General features: G+C 47.7%; 1 protein-coding gene across 5 annotated transcripts in view; it reads left to right on the plus strand.

Annotated features, from left to right (window-relative positions):
• Positions 1-23932, plus strand: part of LOC138526199 (cohesin subunit SA-2-like) — a 2217157-nt gene that overhangs the window by 870758 nt on the left and 1322467 nt on the right. For all 5 annotated transcript variants that reach the window (XR_011283519.1, XR_011283520.1, XR_011283521.1 and 2 more), the window contains one exon: positions 20437-20516. Coding sequence is in view for 2 of the 5 variants with exons in the window: in XM_069636632.1 (XP_069492733.1) it covers positions 20437-20516 (80 nt within the window). In the remaining 3 variants the exon portion in view is untranslated. The remainder of the gene's footprint in view (positions 1-20436; positions 20517-23932) is intronic.

Raw genomic sequence — 23932 nt, forward strand, 5'->3', positions numbered from 1 at the left:
CCCCTGTGAAACCCAGGGTGGAGAAAGAGGGGGGGGTCCGGTAGTCATTACGGACTACCACCTCTGAGGATGAGCTGGCTGGCGTCGCAAAGATCCTGGACAAGAAGTTCGAGAAGGTCTGGTCCCACGGGAGGGATCCCGACGAGGCGGACGAAGAAAGCGACGGTGGTGCCGACGAGGAGCCGCAGGCCGTGGAGGAGACGGAGGATCCTACTCCCCAACCGTCGCTCCCGTCGCAACCGCTGCCTGTGCCACAAGACAACTCAGGAGCGATCTTGATGGCTATTCGGGTCTTGTGTACGGAGATAAGGACAAGGTTGCCCTTACCCCCAACGGATGACCCAGCGGAGCCTGGACCGTTGGGAAGCCCACCGAGCAAGCGGAAGCAAATCCATCCCCCTCCTCCTTTCCAGCCTTCACAGCCTTCACCTCCTTCCCCTCCACCGAGGGATGAGACGGGATGGAGACGGCGACAACGGGGACAGACGACGATGGTGGTGAAGACGGAATGGACCTCCCATCACCTCCCGCTCGGGCCTCCCCCCCGACGAAATTGACTCCTTCCACGCCATGATCGCCAGGGCATCCAAGCTCTTCCAACTCTGCCCTGAAGAACAGAAGAAGGAGGGCTTCCTATACCAACGGCGAGAGGCTAAGAGGAAGACTGTCCTCACAGTCCTGTTACTGGACGACATCTGAGACGAGGGGCTGGCGCTCCTGTAGAACTCGTCCACGGCTCCTGCTAAGAGAGACTGGTACGAGAAGAAATACCGGGTCCCAGACTCCGCCCCTATGTGCCTCAGGGCACAGCCGTCCCCGGATTCAGTGGTCTCTGCGCCAGCCAAGAAGAACGCGGTGGGGGCGACGGCTTCACCTTCAACGTCCCCACCGGATGGCGAGGGGAAGAAGTTGGACGCCATGGGACGACGGGTCATCTCGTTGGCGGCGACGACTATTAAAGCGGCCAACGGCCTCTCGATTGTGGCACGCTACAACAGGGAGCTGTGGTTCAAGATGGCTCCCCTGCTGGACTTCCTCCCAGACGACAAGAGGGCAGAGGCCCTGGAAAGCCTACAGGAAGGCGAGGTGGCTTCGGACCACGCCGTTACGGTGGCCACGGACATCGCCGACACCGGCTTTCGTCAGATGGCCAACGGTGGTTGGCTCAGGGACACCGACTTCCGCCAGGACGTGCAGACCAGGGTTCTGGACATGCCCTTCAACGGAAACAACCTGTTCCGCAAGACAGTGGACGAATCACTGCAGGCCATCAAGGCGGACACCGAGACGGCTCGGGCCTTGGGTGTTCTTCAACAACAACGCCCGTCCTTTCGGAACTCCAGAGGCAAGCAAGGTGCCTCCAAAGGATTCAGCGGCGGTTCCTCGTCGTACCGCCAAGCGGCCCGTTCCTCGTCGCAGGAAGCCTACAGAGGATGCAGCAAGACAGGAGGATTGCGTCATCATCGCCAAGGAGGCCAAGGCGGCAAGGCCACGACGAAACAGGACTGAACCGGCGTGGCATCGGGCCCCCACCCGAGCACCCTGGTGGGAGGCCGGCTGGCGAAATTAGTCAGCGTGTGGGAGTCCATCTCCACCAACAGTTGGGTGCTGGATGCCCTGGGCCGCGGGCACACTCTGGAATTTCAGAGAAGGTGCCCTCGGATACCACCAGTGGCCAGGAAGGAAAACCACGTCCCACAACTACTTCTGTAGTTAGAACCTATGCTAAGAAAGGGAGCCATAGAACTTGTCCCAAAAAGGCTCTGGGGCTCCGGAGTGTACTCGCGGTACTTCCTCGTCTGGAAGAAGACCGGCGGTTGGCGACCCATCTTGGACCTTCGTCGTCTAAACAAGTACATCAAGTCTCAGAAATTCCAGATGGTCACCCTCCAGCACGTGCTGGGACAGCTGGAGGAAGGCGATTTCCTATCGTCGCTGGACTTGGAGGATGCCTACTTCCACATCCCCATTCTAAAGGGACATCGGAAATTCCTATGATTTGTGGTCCGGGGGCAGCACTATCAGTTCAAGGCCCTTCCCTTCGGAACTGAAGACCCTGCCCATGTCTACCCCTACCTGGACGATTGGTTCATCCGAGCAAAGTCAAGGGAACTCGCCGCTGATCACACAGCGAAGACCGTCTAACTGCTCACGGATCTGGGATTCTCGATCAACTTCGCGAAATCCCACTTGGTTCCGTCGCAAGTCACCCTGTTCCTGGGAGCCAGACTCGACACAGTGGCGCGATTGGCTTCCCTATCGGAGGAAAGGACGAAGGCCATCCTAGGCAAGGTACAACGGCTGTTGACCATGGACGCGGCCAGGGTGAGGTCCATCAAGTCCCTACTCGGCATGATGTCCTCGTGCATCTACCTCGTGCGCCTAGGCAGGCTGTGGATGCGACCACTGCAAGAGCTCCTCGACACCCGTTGGATGCAAGCGGCGGGCAGCTTTGAAGACAGGATCTCACTCAACGAGACTTTTCGCCAAGCGATCCGGTAGTGGGGCACCCGCGCGCATCTTGCGGCGGGCATGGACTTCCAGACCCCGGCACATCAGGAAACGGTGATGACAGACAACCTCCCTGGAGGGATGGGGAGCGCACACCGGAGATCTCCACGGAAGAGGCCTTTGGCTCCCGGAGGAGAGGTCACTACACATCAATGTCCTGGAGCTCCGAGCCGTGTTCTGGGCCCTCAGGTCCTTCCTTCCGTCCCTCAAGGGCAAGGTGGTGAGGGTCTTCACCGACAACACAGCCACAATGTTCTAAATCCGGAAGCAGGTGGGCACCAGATCCCCAGCCCTATCCAAGGAAGCGCAGGATCTGTGGCACTGGTTCGTCGCCCAAGGGATGTTTCTGGTACACTTCCATCTGGCAGGATTAAAGAACACAATCGCTGACTCACTCAGCAGGGAGCTGTGCTCGTGCCACGAGTGGGAGCTGCGACAGGATCAAGTGGATCTCCTATTCCAACTATGGGGCAATCCCCATATTGACCTATATTTTTGAAGGCGACAAACTCCAAGTGCCAGGGGTTTGCCAGCAGGTTTCCCCAGCTGGGGAGCATGGGTGATGCCTTCTCATTCCCCTGGGACGGCCTGTTCCTGTATGCGTTCCCACCGTTGCTGTTGCTACTGCGACTCATCAGTCAACTCAGACGGTCCCAGTGCAGGATGATCCTCGTCACACCAGCGTGGCCGAGGCAGATTTGGTTCCCGGACCTTCTGGACATGTCAGCGTCCCCCCCCAGTCAAACTGCCGATGGACGCGGATCTTCTCGCCAGAGAAGGAGGCGCCATCCTCCACCACGGCTGAACCTGCAGTCCTGGCTCCTGCAGCACTAGAGTTCGGAGGGTACGATATCCCAGCGGACTGCATGGAGGTGCTTGCAAAGGCCAGGGCGTCCTCGACTCTCAAGTGCTATGGACACAAATGGAAGAGGTTATCTGTCTGGTGCCACGCACAGAAGATTAACCCTCTGCGGATTACGGCCCCTCAAGTGCTGCCGTACTTGCTATTGCTGGACAAAGTGGGGCTGGCACATGCCTCCATCAAGATCCACCTGGCGGCTATCCCCCGCTACACCAGAACACTGGGGCGATCATCTCTGTGGTCCCATCGCCTGGTGAAGGAGTTCATGAAAGGACTGTTCCGATCGTTCCCACCGGTGAAGGCCCCGGCCCCGGCGTGGGAACTCAACGTGGTGCTGACCAGGCTCATGGGGCCGCCATTCGAGACGCTGCATTCAGCACCGTTGAAGTTCTTGTCATGGAAGACAGTGTTTCTTGTGCCCATCACCTCTGCATGACGAGTGGGAGCGATCCAGGCCCTTTCCTGTAAACCTCCATACCTGACATTTCACGAGACGAGCGTGGTGCTGAGGACGCACCCCTCCTTAATGCCCAAGGTGCCGTCGGACTTCCATCTCAACGAGCCCTTGGTGTTATCTGTTTTCTTCCCGTCGCCTTTGTCGCCGGCCGAGAGGACTTTGCACTTGCTAGATGTGGCTAGAGCACTGAAGTACTACGTTGACCGCGCAAAGAGCCTGCGGAAGACATCACAGCTGTTTGGGAACTTTGGACCTGTGAATGAAGGGAAGGCCCTCTCGAAGGCTTCCATCTCCAGGTGGCTCTCCGGCTGCATTATGCACTGTCACCGGTTGGCAAACCGACCCTTGCCCGGCTGTCCGAAAGCCCATTCGACCAGCGCGATCGCTGCTACCACAGCGTTCCTGTCTGGTGTGCCCCTGCTGGACACCTGCAGGGCTGCTACGTGGAGGTCGACGCACACTTTCACGAGATTCTACTGCGTCGACCGGGATTCCAGGGAGGAGTCCAGAGTCGGCCAGGCAGTGCTGCACAACCTGTTCGCCTGAAGGTGGGCCTGGTGAGGAGGTAAGAGATGCTTAATGTTGAGTTGATGATATGCTTAATGTTGAGCCTTGCCACCTTCCGTGGTTGTGCATGTGTGTACTGCAACGTATTCTTGTATTCATGAGCATGTGAATCCCTGCCAGACCCCATGCTGGAGAAGGAACAAGTTACTTACCTGTAACTGTTGTTCTCCAGAATGGGTCTGGCATGGATTCACATGCAAACCCTCCGTCCAATCCCTCTGCGGCTCTACTCTTGGTCCTACTGCCACTTTACGTGCTACCAAATCTGAAGATGGCTGCCAGAGGAGGGGCTTAGGTAGAGGGCAGTCATTGGCTGGGGGCAGTATGACCCAGAGACCAGTGATTGGTTATTAGGAGAAAGACAGTTCAGAAACGAAACTGAAACTGATTTTTTCTTTACCGAGGATTCCCAGCCTGACGACGGGGAATATTCATGAGCATGTGAATCCATGCCAGACCCATGCTGGAGAACAACAGTTCCAGGTAAGTAACTTGTTCCTTATATATATTTCACGGGAACGATTACCTGCATTTTATCAGTCAAGGTTTCTGAAGTATTATGAGGTTCCACTTCGAAGGAAGGAAGTGTTATTATAGGGTGACGCCTGAAAGAATGGAAAAAGTGAGATGGATTGAAGAGAAGAATGGCTCTTACTATGGTTCCGTAGGGCCTTGTGTTGTCGTGGAAAAAATCAGGAAGGCGGAAGGATATTCGTGTAGATGAACACTGCAATATCAAACTATACCTCTGCAGCTGTGTTTAGACGTTTTCAGGAGTCGGCAAGAAAGTGCCCGGCAACCGTATAATGGCACGTTCGGGAGTCGCAGAAGTCTTTGGGATTTGCAATCGCTCTGCTGGAACAATCGATAGAGGTTAAACTTGTAGGTAAGTCTAAAGCAGAGGCATGCAGGTTGCTATGGTAACCTGTGTGTCCTTACCCGGAAGGGCGAATGTAATCTTGAAATACAACGGCGTTCTTTAACTGCGCTAAGATTTCCTTGGACCTGAAATGAATCCTACCAGAGTATTAATGCTCGACTGTAGCAATCTGAAACACCTGATAGGGAACAGATTGGGTTTAATATAATAATGCCTACTGTGTAACAAAGATACGCGCAAACGTAATGGTGCTTAGATTTCTCGTGACTCGAAACCACTGAAGGGGCAGATTGCAGTGACCACAAAATAACAAGAGGAGATTAGTTTTCTAACAAGGAGGTAAGGTATAGGGAAACATAGAGACAGCAAGTGGCAAACTTACGAGTGGTGTGTACGGAGAGTAGCAATGCAGAGTGTCCTCTGACAAGCCCGTAGATGAGGCGACAGTGAGGCAAGGGGAGGAGTCTCCCAACCAGGAAGCTTCAGAGAGGCTGGACATGCACCTAAAAGAACGGGCGCCATCTTGGGAGTAGGAAAAGTCAATGTAGAAATATGACGCCACCTATGCCATAAGGACCATCGAAACTGGCTCCTCATAACAGGGGTGGGGAAGGGGCAAATTCATGTTTGTGGGGGCATCTAATGTCTTTACGCATTCTAATGATACTATTCTAGTGAAGCTTCAATGTTACAAGCAGTTAACTCTCTCCTTTAAGTCTGAAAGCACCCACTTATGGACTGATGTGAGAATGAGTTGCCTCCCGTGCCCCCTCTACCCTTCGAATCACTTCCCTGGTATGCAGGTACTAAACCCACATCACGATTTCAATTGCCGAAAAAATTAAGCATTTGAATGCAGGTACTAACAGTGTAATGCTTTACGTTGGTAATTGCTGGACCTTTGTTAACAGCAAAACCCAGGCGCCATTTACCATGTGTCCTGTTCTGTCCGACAACGGCTCTGTAGGTCAGCCAGGTCGAGTCAACATAACCCAAAATTTCGGAGGCGGGGGGACGGCTGAAGCCCAGTCAGCTCAATGGTGTTACGCCGCTGCTTTTGTTTAATAATCTTCATTACTCTTAGGCCTATTCTTCCTCGTCCCAGTACTTGTGTTTGAGGCACTTAGCCTCAGACATAAGTACTGGGATGAGGTAGAGGGACATGGAGGTAATGCCTGGCTTAATTACAGCTAATCTTCAGTACCCTTAGTACCACTCTTCCTCCTCCCAGTACGTACCTATGAGGCAAGATGCCTCATATGTAATCAATGGGGCAAGGAAGAAGGACATGAAGGTAATTCTAGGCAGAGGAGCTAATTTTGGGGGTTGGGGCCGGGGGTGGGGGTGAGAAGGGGGATGTGTGGGGGCTGGGGCGGGGATATCGCGATAAATCCTAATGCTTATCCATGTCTGGGCTAAGCAGGCATGATATGCTGTATTTATATTAGTGGCTAGAGAGGCATTTTGGTGCAGCCAATCTAGTCATTTCTTAGTTTTGCTTGATTTTTGTTTAACTGGGCATCTCTGATAAAGCAGTCCTGCTAAGTGTAATTTTTGGCTAGACTGGCATTTGAGTGCTGTCATTCTAGCCATTTCTTACTGCAGCATTGTATATTTTTCTGGGCATCTGTGATAAAAAATAACCATGATACGTGTTATTGCTTCAACTGACATTTTGATGCAACCAGTCTAGGTATGTCTAAATGTGGCCTGGCATGCTTTAATTTAATATGTTATTACGTGTCTAGACTGGTCTACATTGTGCAGCCAGTTGGACATGTTTTCATTGTGGCATGGCATTTTGAATAGCAAAGCATTACATTAATGAAAGCATTAATGTTCCTGTGCACTATTGGTGACTTGCATGCATTGGATTTTTTTATTGGTTTTGCCCTACAAAATAATTGCAAACGTTCTGGCTTTTTAGCCACTTTTACTCAGAAAGTGTGCTATATAATTCATTAAAACACATATTTATATATTTCTCCTAGTGCAGTGTGTGGCGTACCCCCGCAGCAGCACGTTTGTTTGTATTGGGCAAGTGTGGTAATCTAAGCCGGCCCAGAGTGTGGTGCTACCCGTGATTGTTTCCGAGTTGGGGGGGCACATTTTCTGCTACGCCACTGGTTGGTATATGCTACTTCTGCGGTATCCAGGCATAAACTCCACTTATCATGAAAGCATTGGCATAGCATCGTAAATATTGCTCAACTGTTAGGTCCGTTCACTGTTTGTCCATTGGTATGGGGATGGTAACTAGAGCTGAGACCTTATTGAACTCCGAGATGTTTACAAAGCTGCGACCAAAACACAGAAACAAATTGGGAGCCTTGGTCAGAGATTATCTTGTCTGGGAGACCATTTATTCTGTACAAATGGTGGAAAAAAGCTTGAGCCCTAAGACTGGCCGTAGGGATGGCTAACATTGGTATGAAATGCGCAAATTTCGAGAAACAGTTCACAACTGCCATGATACAGGTGTTAGCAGAAGACTTTGGTAGATCCACAATGAAATCAGTGGCTATTGTATGCCAAGGATATGGAGGACATTCCTAAGGCTGTAAGCGCCCCACAGTATGCTGGCGGGAGGTTTTATGTTGTGCACAAAAAGGACAAGCAGATACATAGGCGGCAACCTGGTCGCCCAAACCAGGCTACCAGAATTGTTGTACACGTTCATTCATGGTCTTGATGCCCCTATGTCCGGAAACAGGATAATCATGGCAAGCCAAAAAGACAGAACTAAGTTCTTCTTCAGGTATAAAGTTTCTTTTCCCCCAGAACAGAAGGCTGCCCTTGATCTCATACTTCTGATCGTTATATAATTTAGTGAATAGGGGACCAGTTGTGGTGAACAACCGGATGCGGTCCAAAAGGGACTGGATGACGTTCAAGGAATATTTGGTAGGGAGCATTGGTATGGGTTCCTGGTCTGGTGAACTTCCAGTAGACAGTGATCTGGCCAAGGCATCAGCCTTGAGATTTGAAGTGCCTGGAATGTATGTTATGGCAAAATTAAATTGGGCAAATAAGAAGGCCCAACGAGCATGTCGACTACTGTGGCAGTGCAATGAGCGAAGATGTTCCAGGTTTCGGTGATCCGTGCGCACAAACACTGGATGCCGTATCCCAATATGTCGTGACGCCACTGTTCAAATGCCCCCTTTATTGCCAAAAGCTCTTTTTCAATGACTGTGTGATTTAGTTCACCAATGGTTAATTTCCCAGAATAGTAAGCAATCGGGTGTTCGTTGGCAGTCACAGGATCGTTTTTGCAACATAACTGCCCCGACGGCAACGTCTGAGGCATCCGGCTCGATAACAAGGGGTTTGGTGATATCCGGATGATGTAAGATAGGGACCTCCATAAAATACATTCAAATGGATTGTGTCCTCCCACGTATTCCTCATCTTTAGATATATTGTCTCCCAGCTCTGCTGCTTCAGAAAACATTTTCACCAGAGGGCGCTGTGTTCAAGGCTGCAGAGTCGTAGTCCCTCGAGGGCCGCCATCGAGCGTCAACGTCATCCGCTGTATAAAGTGCTCAAGCAGCGCCCGTTACCTCAGTTCTGTTTTTCTGAGCAACTGCTTTGTGTCATAAACAGCGCATCAGGTTTTTTCTCGACGATGTCCTTGTCATCTACTCCCACCACAACCAAGACAGGGTTAAAAAAATGCCAGAAGTGTGGTACGAAAATGTCAATAACCGACACCCATCGGAATTGCCTCTGGTGTCTCAGCCCAGACCATCGGGTTGACGAGTGCGGTTCCTGCCAGGCCATGACCAATAAGGCTCTTAGGGAACGTAGAGGTAAGCTGGCGGTGGATGAGGAAACGTACAAGTCTTCTAAAAGACAAAAAGATTCGGATGAATCTAGTCGAAAATTTCTACATGGGTCCAGGAGGTCGAGATCGAAGAGTCGCTCAAAGAAATCCTCCTTGTCTTCGACTAAGAAGTCAAAAAGCGACGTCACAGGTCTTCTTCCTCCTCTGAGAGGAGAGTAACTTATCCATCCAAGCACGATTCCCCTGAAAAATGGGAGGCCATTAGGGCTTTGATGCTTAAAATATTTGAGAAAGCGGCACAGACCCCTTCGAAGATGCCGCATGGAAATCATGCCTCTACCCACTCTAAAAGTGACAGAGGGAAATCTAAATCTAAACACGCGAGAGCCAAAAAAATCGCATAAATCGGTGGTAGCGGAATCGACATCGGTGTCGAAGTAGACACTCGACTCGACACAGTCGATGACTACTGCGTCGAAAAGCCGACAAAAATGGCATGGACACCTTTGACTGTATCAAAGCCTTCTTCGACAATATCGAAGCCTCCTTCAAAAATGTCAAAGCCAGCGTCTTCTTTATCGACTCCTGATTCTGTTTCAGCATTAAACAAGAAATTTCTACCCCTCAATACCACCAGACAGGGATGATACCAAAGTTGATGATTGGGACCGGAAAGTTTTTTCTTCGGGCAGCATGACCCTTCACTCGACTAATGTAACTTGTACTTTAGCCGGATTTACTTATACACTGTGGGACTGCATGACATCAGCGGCTGATCGCATTCCCGGAAGGTAAAGAACGGGATGGTTTCCTCCCCATAGTAAAAGATGGTAAAGAGGCTATGGAGGAATGCCTTCAGTCAGGACTGGACACTGCTGATAGTGTAAGCAGGTCCATGGCATCTAGAACGGTCCTACGCAGATTTGCATGGCTAAGAAAATCTGGCTTTGCACCTGATGTGCAGTCTAGATTACTTAATATGCCCTTTGATGGCTTGAGGTTTTTTGGCAGCAAGGCGGACGAGAGTTTGGAGAAGCTGCAGACTTTAAAAGCGGCAGCAAAATCACTTAGCGCCGTTATAAGACAGCCTCAACAACACTCTTACGCAGGCTCCTCTTCCTGGAACAGTCGCCCCCTTTCGTTTCTACTCCTCTTTTGGAAAAGCGAGGGGGCAGGCCGGTCAAAGAGGCCAACAAAGAAAACCACTTTGTGGTGGAACAGGGAGTGGTGCTAGATCAGCCACAGCAGTGGCTACTACCTCCTCAGCTACTGCTGTAGCCGCTGCAAAGCCACTTTGAGGTCATGACCCACAAGACCCCGGTGGGAGGCAGAATCGCTCAATATCTGGACAAATGGCAGGGCATTACGTCAGATGCCTGGGCACTAGAGATAGTGACCCATGGTTACTGCCTTCCTTTTCATCAAAGACCTCAAGATCATCCACCAGGAGCCAACTCTGTAAAAATTCCAGACCCGCTCCTTGTGCAGGAGATTTTAGCCCTGCTATAGAAAGGTGAAATAGAACATGTACCTGTAGCGGAAAGGAACAAGGGTTGGTACTTCCCTTATTTTCGCATCCCCAAAAAGGACGGAGGATTGACACCCATCTTGGACTTAAGAAATTTGAACAAATTCCTCAGGAAGGACAAGTTCAAGATGGTGACCCTTTTTCAGATCCTTCAGGCTCTTCAGCTTCAGGACTTGCTGTTTTCACTGGACCTTCAGGAGGCTTACTTTCATGTGCCAATCCATCTCAAGCACAGAAAGTACCTGAGGTTCGCAATTGGTGGTTCTCATTATCAGTTTCGGGTTCTACCATTTGGGCTGACCTTCGCCCTGAGGGTTTTCACCAAACTGATGGCGGTGGTGGCAGCGAGTATCAGGAGAAGGGGGATTCACGTCTATCCTTATCTGGACGATTGGGTAATCAGGGCAAGTTCACCCGAACAAGCCCAGGAACATCTGGCCTTGACCTGCCACTTCTTACACAGACTGGGCTTCTCCCTCAATTACAAGAAGTCACAAATGATTCCAAGCCAAAGACTCCAATTCATCAGAGCAGTCCTGGATACTTCCTCAGGGAAATCCTCGCCTCCCGAGGAGAGAGCTCACCACATTCTGCAGATGGTAGCAAAGCTTCAAAATGCCCAACCTCTGCCGGCATTCAACTTTCTAAGGTTGCTAGGCCTTATGGCATCCTGCATTTTTCTGCTGGTGCCAGAGGCCAGATTGAGGATGAGATCCCTTCAATGGGCCCTCAGGACTCAATGGTCCCAATTTTCGGGGGAGATGTCAGATCTTCTGCATGTCCCAGCCAAACTGGCACAAGATCTCCTGTGGTGGGCTTGCAAGGAGAATATCCGCAAGGGGGAACCTTTTTGGCAACAATGGCCGCCGATAACGATAGTGACAGACGCCTCACTCATGGGGTGGGGAGCCCACACCAACGATCTGACAATCAGCAGTCGTTGGTCTCCACCGGAGTCCAAACTACACATAAACCTTTTGGAGCTGAGAGCAATCAGACTAGCGCTGAAGGCTTTTCTGCCCTCTGTACAGGGAAAGAATGTCCTGATAATGACGGACAACACAGTGGCTATGTACTACCTCAACAAAAGAGGAGGCGTAGGATCACTTCCACTGTGCAGAGAAGCAATGCAAGAAGGAATCTCTCTATCAGCAGTTCACCTAGCCGGAGAGCTGAACACAGCAGCGGACGCTGTGAGCAGGCAGAGCACTGTCTCCCATAAATGGGAGCTAGCTCAGGAAGTCCTTCAAGAGATCTTCACCCTTTTGGAAACGCTCAAGTGGATCTGTTCGCGACCGGTGCCAACCAGAAGTGCGAGCTGTACTGTTCAAGGGAATTTCCTCCAAGAGGAGCTCTAGGGGACGTGTTCGTGGTAGACTGGGTATTTCCACTCCTCTACACGTTTCCTCCAGTCCCCGTGATTCCTCAGGTAATCAGGAGGTTGAAAAATGTCAGGAACACCATGATACAAATTGCCCCGGATTGGGCCAGAAGGACGTGGTACATGGACCTTCTGGACATGTCCATCTGCCCTCCAATACGCCTTCCACAAAGTGAGGATCTTCTCTCGCAAGCGGAAGGTCTGGTTCTCCATTCAGAGGTCAAGACACTCAGTCTTCATGCATGGTTTCTGAGAGGCAGAGATAGAAGGATTGGGACCTCCCGCATGACGTAATGGAGATTTTGCTTTCGGCCAGAAGGCCAGCAACAAAATCCCTGTACCGGTGTCGTTGGAATAAGTTCAGTAACTGGTGCAGGGATAAAAATGTGGATTCATTTCTTTGTAATACTCCAACAGTACTTACTTTCCTCTTACACCTGGCCAATTTGGGGCTCCAAATTGGCACTATAAAAGGATATCTGGCAGCACTATCTATCTTTAAGCGTTCCTCAGAAGAGGTGTGCTATTTTAAAATGCCCTTAGTAATTCAATTCTTGAAAGGGCTAACAAATGTGTACCCCTGACACCTTTTCAGGTGCCCATCTGGGATTTGAATTTAGTCTTAAAATGTCTCATGTGTGTCCCTTTCGAACCTTTACATTCTTGCCCATTAAGACTTCTCACTCTTAAAACAATTTTGTTGGTGGCTATAACATCAGCCCGCAGGGTTAGTGAGTTGCAGGCACTTTCTTGTAAGCCTCCTCACACAATTTTCCATAGAGATAAAGTTATTCTAAAAGTCAAACTATCTTTCCTGCCTAAAATAATTCCATCTGTCACAGAAAATTACCTTACCTTCTTTTTATCCTCCTCCTCACGCTAGTAAGGAAGAGGAAAGGTTGCATAGACTGGACCCAAAAAGGGCTCTCAGTTTATACATTTCCAGATTGGCAAATCTTCGACAATGTGACCAACTATTTATTGGGTATACTGGACACAAATTGGGCCTTGGAGTGTCTAAGCAAACTTTATACAGATGGATAATTCTAGCTGTCTCGGAGTGCTATATATTGGCTGGAAAAGAGCCTCCGGATGGATTAAGGGCTCATTCATCCAGAGGCATGGCAACTTCCACGGCTCATCAAAGGGGTGTCCCGGTGCATTATATTTGTGCGGCTGCCACCTGGTCGTCAATGCACACCTTTGTGAAGCATTACTGCTTGGACTCTACTTCATATTAAGGAGGACTCTTTGCAAAACCTGTCCTTCATTCAGTCCATAATTGAAAATTCTGGTGGTCCTTCCTCCAAATTCTTACTGCTTTGGGAGCCTATCTAAAGATGAGGAATACGTGGAAGGACACAAACCATTCGAAGAACAAGTTACTTACCAACTGTAACGTTCTTTCGTTTGGATGTTCTTCCCAAGTATTCCTCATCAACCCTCCCAACCTACCCCTCCGTACAGTTTACGCCAGTTGCACTCGAACTTCCATAAGAGCCGGAGGACTTGAAGCCTGATCAGTTGATGCGACCGTGAACACCGTAAAAACAAAACTGAGGTAACAGGCATTGCTCGAGCCCTTTATACAGTGGATGCGGTCGACACTCAACGGTGACTATGACTCCGAAGCCTCGAATACAGCGCCCTCTGGTGAAAATGTTTTCCGAAGCAGCAAAGCTGGGAGACAATATATCTGAAGATGAGGAATACGTGGGAGGAACATCCAATCGAAGGAACGTTACAGTTGGTAAGTAACTTGTTCGTTTTAAGGGTCCTAAAGGCTTTTTCTGCCTGCTCGTCCCACTGGAAGACACGATTAGCATGAAGAAACTGAGTTATGTCAGAAGCTAAGTGGGCAACTTCTGCAGTAAATTCATGATAGTAATTAGCAAAGCCCAGGAACCTCTATGTGGACTTCTCGTCATGGGGACTTTGCCAATTATGTATTGCGGAAACTTTGGTTGGATACCTTTGAATACCAGTTTCTCAAATGAGGTATCCCAAGAAGGTATGGTAGTCTCGTGAAAGGCACATTTCTGGGCTTTGGCATACATTTGATGTTGTTGGAGACGAGCCAGGACTTCTCTCACGTGGTTCTGGTGCTGTTCCTTGTAAAGATCAAAATATTGTCCAGGCAAACCCACATGTTAAGGCCTATGAGGTCAGCAAAAACATGATCCATGTACCTTTGGAAGAAGGCCGGGGCATTACTGAGTCCAGAAGGCATGACCTAATATTTGCAATGGCCCAGGGGGGTCTTAAACACTGTCTTCCATTGATCACCTGGTTTTATATGTACAAGGTGATAAGCACCCCTGAGGTCTAACTTAGTAAACAAACTGGCGTTCTTCAGGGATTCCATTCCCTGTAAGATTGCTTAAAATATACCCATTCTTGGCTTTATCCTGGGAAAAAAAGCAGGATGAAACAAAAACGGTACTTTACAATGATTGAAGAACTCTGAAAGCTTGCGAGGATCGCCATTGTATTTCATTGCTGAGGTATGGGCCATAGCATTTTCTGTGGAAGTGTCACAGGCCATAGCCGCCCTTAAAGCAACATTCTCCTGCCGCACAGCTACTACTTGAGTACGGAGTGCGTCCATTTCCTGTCTTAATTGCTCAACAGGATCCAGGACGGAACAGGTGAGAGGCATCTCAATCTGTCGAGCACAGCGGCTTGCGAGCGCGAAGTACCGGGGGTCCTGGATATTTCGGTAGTAGGACGACTTTGGTTCTGATCTTGAGAATGCCTTGGCAGCGTGTTACCTCTATGGTGCCCCAGGATGTAGTAAGCAAATGCTAAAGGTCTATCTCAGTCTCTTCCCATGAAGTGTAACATGAGAGATAGTGGAACCAAACCCCCAACAACACAGATTCACCTCCCAGTGGTATTTTCGTAGTGATAGGGAAGTGCAAGCACTGAACTGGGAGGGATAGATGACGAAGACAGATACTCATAGGTTCAGGAGTAAAACTGGATGTTCGGGGTCCAGAAAATCGGGGTGAACCCAAGGAGAGGGCGAAGCCCAAGGAGAAGGAGTATGCAGAGTAGTGGAAGACAAGAATCAAAGACCAGTGAATTGAGTCAACCCACACAGAACAGGAAGCTCAAGACAAGGCTACCCCAGCATGGCAAGGATGAAGCCAAGAGAAAACATAAGGCAGGAATTTACGGGAAATAGGTAGGAAAGACAACCAAACTGCCAGACGGACAAGTAACAGGTCCAGAACTTGATGAGAACTGGGGAGTGTTGAGACGTGTGGCGTGTAACGCAGCGTTTTCTTTTTTATAGTGACAGCTGAGCACAAGGGAGGCCGAGGGAGCGTGATGATTGTCATGGAACGGCCGCAACGGAAGCCTGATGGCTTTGCCTGCCTGAATTGTGTCCTGCTGTTCGCACTCCGGGGCGCAGCAAGAGCCTGGTGGGAAGCAGTCTCCAGTGCCGTCAGTGACCCGGCAAGGTGAGTGAGGATGCACATGAGCAGTGTGTGACAGAATAAAGTGGTAACTCTGTTACCACTGCATTACTACTGTTTTTGGCCACACCTGAGAACTCATAATAAAGTGAGTACCTGGCTGCCATTTCAGTCTTTAAATGGACTCCTAAGCAAGGCTCTTTTTTCACAATCCCCAACATTATCCACTTTTTGCAGGTTTTCTGCAACCAGTTTTCCCCATGTCAGTTTGCTGGTTTTGCGTGGGTCTTGAATTTCGTTTTTTAAACTTTTCTTATAAGAGCTCCATCTGAGCCCCTGCATTTATTTTTTATTAAGGTTGCTCATCCTTAAGGTGATTTTCCGGGTGACCATCACTTCCACGAGATGGGTGAATGAGTTCCCGGTGTTGTCTGTTAAACCTCCCTACTTGATGTTTTCTAAGGAGAAGGTGACTTTAAGAGTGAGATCATCCTTCCTTCCTACAGTTGTCAGAATTTCACCTCTCAGAAGACCCATCTTCTTGTATTTATCCCTCTACCTCACCTTTCTAAAACGGTGGAATGACTCCATTTGCTGGACCCAGTCTGGGTCCTCAACTGCTAAATCTCTCGGCCGAGGGATGTCAGGAAAGATAGCCAGTCCTTTGTGTGTTACACTGGTGCTCATGCTGGCAAGACTGTGAGTAAACAGACCCCCACAACGTGAATCATCCTCTTCATCTCAGAATGCTACATTCTGGCTGGGAAGAAAGTACCTGATGGTCTCATTCATTCAGAGGCCTAGTTGCCACATCTGCCCTGAAGAGGGAGGTCCCTGTTTTGGACATGTGTGAGGTGGGCTTCCCTGCAGGGGTGTTGCTAGGTCTGGAAAAGATCCAGGGCTACGCTAATGTCAGGACTGTCAAGACCCGGGGCTAGCTAGCTTTTTGGTTGTAACCCCTGAACTTCTATCAGGGGCTACAACCAAAAGACCCAGGGCTATAGCCCTCTTGCCCCCCCCCTAGCAACGCCTCGGCTTCCCTGCATACATTTGCCAAATATTCCTGCCTGTATTCCCTGTCCGGGCAGGACGCTCACTTTGGCCGAGTGGTCCTTCAGAGTTTTCTGGTCTTGGTGATCTTGCTGGTGTCTTTGCTCGCATCCCTCCCGTAGATGTACTTACTACCATGGAAGTCCATTAACAATGAGGAATCTTTGGAGTACAAAATCCATTAGAAGAACAGATTCCTTAGCTCTTGCTAATGTTCTTTCTGATAGATGTTTAGCCCACAGATGCGCCATCACCCTCCATCCAACCCTTAGTGGATAGCTCGAACACCATCTGTTCTACGGTCTCTCTGCAGCTGAGTGCTAGGGAAAATGATGACGGTGAGATCATTTGACGCAGTGGCTCTATCTATAGTTGCCCCAATGTCCCATCTAGCGTGGAGTTGACTCAGTGCAAAACAATTTCTGCAGGCCATCTGGTGCTGGGGGTATCAAAGATGAGTAAACTTTGGAAAGAACATCCATCCGAAAGAACGTTACAGAAAGGCAAATATTTTGTTCTTCTGTACTACTCACCAGGAAGTAATGTCCCTAGTTGGAGTTCTGTATGGGGAGCACCTCCTGCTTTAGAAATTAGACTACACACCACAGCCTCCACATTGTAGGCTTTACAAATCATGGATCCTACTTAATTAAGAGTATAAAGAGATCAATGTTCTTTCAAGCGGGGGCCTCTTTGACAAACTTGGTTGAGAAAACCATCAGTGGCCTGACACAATGTTGGCTGTATGTGTTCTGCTAGACACAGGCAATTGTCTTCAATTAATAATGAACCATTTTAGGTTCAGCAGTTCATCCCATGCTCCTGGGGGAGAACGTTTTAGACCTATTTATGCCTTTTACACTGTCCCTATGAAAAGGGAAGTTGTTCACTTTCCAAATATGAAAACCTACCATTAAAATTGTAAGCCATAGTCCTCTATTCCACATTTTTTGAATGAGCTTTGATGGTTGTAGGTCAAATGGTCGAATCAAATGGTCGATAGGACAAATGGTCGACACCAAAAGGTCGACAGGTCAAATGATTGAATGGTTTATTTGTTTGTTTTTACACGTTTTTTTTTGGGGGGGGGTCCCCCCCAAGCCCCTTTTCTTTGCTAAAAAACACTTTTTTTCCCTAAACGAAAACCTAAAAAAAATATATAACTTTAAAAAAAATTTGATCATTTGACCTGTCTACCAAATTGTGTCCACCTTTTGACTGTCGACCCTTTGTCGACCATTTGACTAGACACCAGCTTTGACAGCACATGGAATTATGTTTTTGAATTCAGGGTGTCTGTAATTGAGTCATAATAACATAACATATAAGGCATACATTTGTTTTCAAAAATTGATTAGCAGAGTTTGTGAGTTAAAGTTTTCTTTTTGACAAAGAAAACAAAAATTGAAAAAATATATATTTTTTTCAAATTGTTTTTTCAAACCGGTCCAGGTATGGCCAGAAACCAGCCCCCTCTCTCCAGGGATGATTTCGGCCTGGCCACAGGCCGAAAGGCAGAGGAGCCAATCCGACTCTGAATCAGGAGGTTGAGAAAGTTCAGGAAAACCATTATCCTAATTGCCCTGGATTGGGCCAGGAGGACGGGGTACTCAGACCTTCTAGACATGTCCATCTGCCCTCCAATAAGTCTTCCACAAAGAGAGGATCTTCTCTCGCAAGAGGAAGGTTGGGTTCTCCACCCAGAGGTCAAGACACTCAGCCTTCACACATGGTTCCTGAGAGGCTGCGATATAAGGATTGGGACTTCCCGGATGACATAATGGAGATCTTGCTTTCGGCTAGGCGGCCAGCAACAAAATCCTTGTATCGGTGTGTTTGGAACAAGTTCAGTAACTGTTGCAGGGATAAGAATGTGGATCCATTTTTATGTAATACTCCTACAGTACTTTCTTTCCTCTTACACTTGGCCAATTTGGGGCTCCCCTAGCAGCGCTATCTATCTTTAAGCGCTCCTCGGAAGAAGTGTCCTATTTTAAAATGCCCTTAGTCATTCAATTCTTGAAAGGGCTGACAAATGTGTACCCTCTGACACCTTTTCAGGTGCCCATCTGGGATTTTAATTTAGTCTTAAAATTTCTCATATGTGCCCCTTCGAACTTTTACATTCTTGCCCACTAAGACTTCTCACTCTTAAAACAATTTTGTTAGTGGCTATAACATCAGCCTGCAGGGTTAGTGAGTTGCAGGCACTTTCTTGTAAGCCTCCTCTCACCGTTTTCCATAGGGACAAAGTTATTCTAAAAGTCAAACCATCTTTCTTGCCTAAGATAGTCTCTGATTTCCATCTGTCACAGAAAATCACCTTACCTTCTTTTTACCCTCCTCCACACGCTAGTAAGGAAGAGGAAAGAGTGCACAGACTGGACCCAAAAGGGCTCTCAGTTTCCACATTTCCAGACTGGCAAATCTGCGACAATGTGACCAAGTATTTGTTGGGTATACTGGACACAAATTGGGCCTTGGAGTGTCTAAACAAACTCTATACAGATGGATAATTCTAGCAATCTCGGAGTGCTATAAATTGGCTGGAAAAGAGCCTCCAGACGGGTCAACCAGTGGCATGGCAACTTCCACGGCTCTACAGAGGGGTGTCCCGGTGCAGAATATTTGTGCTGTGGCCACCTGGTCATCAATGCACACTTTTGTGAAGCATTACTGCTTGGACTCTACATCATATCAAGGAGAACTCTTTGCAAAAGCTGTCCTTCATTCAGTCCATGATTGAATTTTATGGTACCCCCTTCTCCAAATTCTTACTGCTTTGGGAGCCTATCTAAGATGAGGAATATGTGGGTGGACACAATCCATTCGAAGAAAAAGTTATTACCAACTGTAACGTTCTTTCAATTGGATGTTCCTCCCACATATTCCTCATCGACCCTCCGAACAGTTTACGGCGGTTTCACCCGAACTTCCTTAAGAGCCTGAGGACTTAAAAGCCTGATCAACTGATGCGACTGTGAACACAGTAAAAACGGAACTGAGGTAACGGTTACGGCTCGAGCCCTTTATACAGCGGATGACGTTGACGCCCTACTGCGGCCCTCGAGGGACTACGACTCCGCAGCCTCGAACACAGCGCCCTCTGGTGAAAAAAAATTCCGAAGCAACAAAGCTGGGAGACAAGATATCTAAGATGAGGAATACGTGGGAGAAACATCCAATCAAAAGAACTTTACAGTTGGTAAGTAACTTGTTCTTTGCATCCATTACTGCGAATGCAAAAATGTTGAATCATTTACAGTTAATGTATGTGAAAAGAAATGCGAGGGGAGACCACCTGCAGTCCTCCCTCACTTTAAAGAATACCCTAACCAACCAACTTATTTTCTCATAAGTTAATTGTAAATTATGCAATATTTTCATATTCGCAGTAATGGTGTGCGCAGTTATGGGGTGGTACCCATTTAAGAGTGGAGGAGATGATTTCTGTTGCACTCTCTCTCCATTGGACCCTTTGAACTTTGTTGTGAAGAGAGAAGAGAGTGGGGAGCTCCTTGAGGGCAATGCAGGGTGAGCTGTGCTTTCATTGAACCAGGTAATTTAAATAGCTAGCTGTACTACACAAGTGTGAATTTAATTAGCAAGCCTACAGAATTGCATAGGAAATCACTATGCGACACTGCTTATTTTATGCCTTGACATATGCTGTCCCAACGGCCGGCTTAAATCAAATGGGTGCATTGGTTATTCAGCACGCATTGATACGAAGATTTTGTCCTTGCAGCTGCTCCATATCATTTTCATGATTCATTTCTTTGCACTTCTGGTTGTGCTGTGATGAACCAAATTGTTGATTTTAACTCTAGTGATTGCATTTTAAACAAATCTGTTAGATTTATTCCTGTAATATGTTTGTGCTAATACTTTTATGTAGGGTACGCCATATTAAACATGAGCAGTGAAGAGGATCAACATACCGTTTTCTATTCATGTATATTTTCTAATTTTTGAATGTTGCCTTCAATAGGATCGAATTGTGTCCATGACACTTGATCATGATCATGAAGTGTCAGTCCAGGCGATGAAGCTCCTGATGCACATGGCACAGTAAGTACCTTTTTTTTAAACAAAATTATTTTGTTTAACTGGAAAAGATGATAACATTGGTTGGTTATCAGAAAATCAATAGTCATAACAAGAATAAAACCGAAAATATAACACAGTGCAACAGTGTCTTGGTGTGGTTGATCGCCAAGTATTCATTTAACAATGTTTCAGGAGATCAGTGAGAAGCATGTAATCTTTATAGAACCTTCTTTTCTGGTTTTTGTGTGTGTTCTCTAGATGGTGGAGTAGCACCAGTACAGAAGAGAGGCAGTCGTTTTCATTTATGATATGCTGACTGAGCTCTTTGCTGTTTCAGAAACCCCACAGTATGTATATGGTGTACCTCCACTTGGAGTATTAGGAGCTCTCAAAGAAACCCTTGGGCAAGACACAGTGACTCTGTGATCCACGATCAAGGTCTCACAAAATGGTGGTTTTAAAATATTGTCTTATTTTATTTCTTATCTCTTATCACATCCATGAACAATAACCAAGATGAGATATGCCATAGCGACTATATACATGTTCCCTTAACAATGACAATGGCCTCTGGATACTGTGAGGGGTCAGAAATGTGAGGCTGACAACTTTGTGAGTGATTTTCAAAGTTATCAATTTTATTAAATTAAATAGGTTGGTTAACCGCCTCACTATCCCTACCCTAAAAAGGATTCTCTGCCTAAAACAAACTAAAGGAAACACTCTGTTAAAGGATATCTGTCCCTCACACATGTACATTCAACAACATACAAAGGAAACATATCGCAATGTCATTCAACAGAAAACATAATGCATGATTGAGGTTAAACCAATGTCTCTTCTGGGTGCACTTCCCCTTCCACAGATTTGAGCTATGTGTTGCTCAATAGTTCCAAAAGAAAGGTAGGAAATCCTGGTCCTTGTTCACAAAATCCTAACACAGTTCTTGGTAAATTCAATTCAACAATAAAGTTCTGCCACTTCAATCATACTTCAAAGAAAGGAACAATCTTCATGTATGTCTTTTCCAGTAAACCCCAATATTTCTCTTTGTCATGATGACTTGTCAAATTAGGACTTCTAAAGAAGAACCACTCTTCTAAGGTCACTTTATACAGTTCTCTTCTTTTTATCACACAGAATATTAGTTGCCAGAATTCCACTCTTCATCAACTGTTGCACTGTATACACAGGTGTTTGTTCTACTCCTTTGCCAAACCTACAACTACCACCAAACCTGGTTTACTTCTCAAACCGTGTGTCTCACCACAACATTGGCTACCTTCCGGTCTACTCACCTTCCCGGCTAACTCTAGAGCAAATATAAAACAGTGGTCCCTTCCAACCTGGAACAATAACAGCTTTGCAGTGTTTGGCAACATATATTGTTCAACTTCATTTTAGGGAAAACAACATTAATCTGAGCCCTTTGGACTCCCTTTCAACTCTGATCCTCTCCCTCTGGATAGCTTTCTCCACAAGGGCAGCCAGGTTGCCACTTCCCTTTTCTTTCTGCACCAATAAACCAGCAGTTACCAGCCGTAGGTTTTCTCTGGTTTCTCTTTAGGCTTTTGCAGTGTAGGTTTGTATCAACTACACATGTTTGTATCCCAGAATCTGAGTAGTGGTCTGTACAACCCTACGGCTTTTCACCATTTCCCTCTGGTCTTTGGCAATGTATGATGAAAGGATATCGCCAAGTTTTCACCCCTTTTGGCTTAGGTATTGCTTCTAAGACCTAGCTTTCAATGGGACCTCCCCACCGGGTTGAATGATTCTCTCACGACCTGCAAAATCAATTCTAGAGTATTTTAACTTTAAGGAATGCCACTTCGGATGGTTTTGGTATTTGAAATAGTCATCTGCACAGTTCTTGCTCACTCGCGAGTAAAACAGTTCGTACGACACGCAGCTCGCGTCGGAGAGCTACAGAGTCAATCATACTCAGCAGACACACCGGGTAGATTGCTCTCGTGTGCCCAGTTCGGTGCTCGCAGAACCACTCTATGCATGGCTTCTGTTGGTCAGGCAAGCACACTACTTTGGACCGCCTTCGTGTATGCCACGCTGAATCGGAGCCACTGTGGCTCCTGAGAATTCCAGGCGCAACCCAATCACCTGAAACCTCTCTGCAACTTCTTCTGCTTCCCGCTGCGCAATCTCTGCACAATGCGTTCTGGATGGGCAAGCATTTCCTTCTTACGCTTCCCACCGCACAGCCTCTCCAGTTAGCAATATTAGAGGTACAGACCCTCTCAAGCCCCGCACTGGTCTCAGAGTCTTCTTGCTCATTTAATCTTGCTTCCCACTGCGTGGATTTCTCCAGGTCAGCTTTCTCTGCTGCTCCTGCTTCCTCTGCTTTCCCTGCTTCCCATGCTTCCCCTGCTTCCCCTGTCCCCACACCTCAGGCAGCTTTTACAAGCCAATCATTCTCCCTCAGGTTTGGGTCCTTGCTATCACTTAGCTGACCACTCCTGCATCTTTGTTCCTCTAACTCCCTCTTCCTCGTCCCAATACTGGGAGAAGTTTGCGACTTGGAGTCCTTGATGACAACGTTCGTTTTCTTAACTGTTTCTTCTCCTGAGTCTCGAGTTCTACTGTTTAAGACATGTATCAAAAGGGTGTCAACAGAGTTAGCCACAATATAGCTTTGAAACAGGAATATGGATTTTCAGTCACAAGGCCTTTGGTATTCGATAACTTCCTCTTATAAAGCCCTTGGGAATCAGGGCAAATTGTATCGGTTTCTGAGGTTTTCATAATATGTGATTTGTAACAGACTTTATCTACATGGAAGTGTTTAATCTGTGGAACCATTGATTCATTATGGCAACAGGCCATCACATACTTTGGTAGCAGGGCAAAGTCCTCCCTAAAAGGAAGTCAATATCGTGTCTCATCCGATGAGTAGCCCTCACTCCCCTGACCATTTTCTCCTCCAAGGTGATCCTCCCGGAGAATACCACGCCCAGAGTCAGGAAGAGTCTGCCTTTCCCTGGCCACCTCAGAGGAGACTTTGGGCAGGGTTACAGTGAGGGATCCATAGGATTCATCACAATACCTAACACCATACCACTCTAAAGTAATATAGGCTGGGAGGATAACAGAGGGGCAACACAGTGGTCTTGGAAGCAAGACAACACAGAGTACATGGGTGTGAATCCCGGTCCCGTGCTTAGAGGCTGGTCTCCGGCATTGAGCGCAATATAAAATATGAATTAATTAACATTCCGATTTCCCTTTCCGCAGCACACTCCTTGGGCTACAGATCCCATTGTTATTTTGAGTCTTAGACCCTGCGAGGGGTTTGAGGGCTGGTATCATTATTCCAGGGAGGGACGGCACTGCGCCGCTGGGAAACTGATAGGAAGTGACTGGAAAGAGAAAACTGGAATCGGTCCCAAAAAATAAAATGGGCGTTCCACTGCAGCCTGCGG

Source organism: Ambystoma mexicanum, chromosome 7p, assembly GCF_040938575.1.
Source record: "Ambystoma mexicanum isolate Mex_15411 chromosome 7p, UKY_AmexF1_1, whole genome shotgun sequence".
Classification (NCBI taxonomy): Eukaryota; Metazoa; Chordata; class Amphibia; order Caudata; family Ambystomatidae; genus Ambystoma; species Ambystoma mexicanum.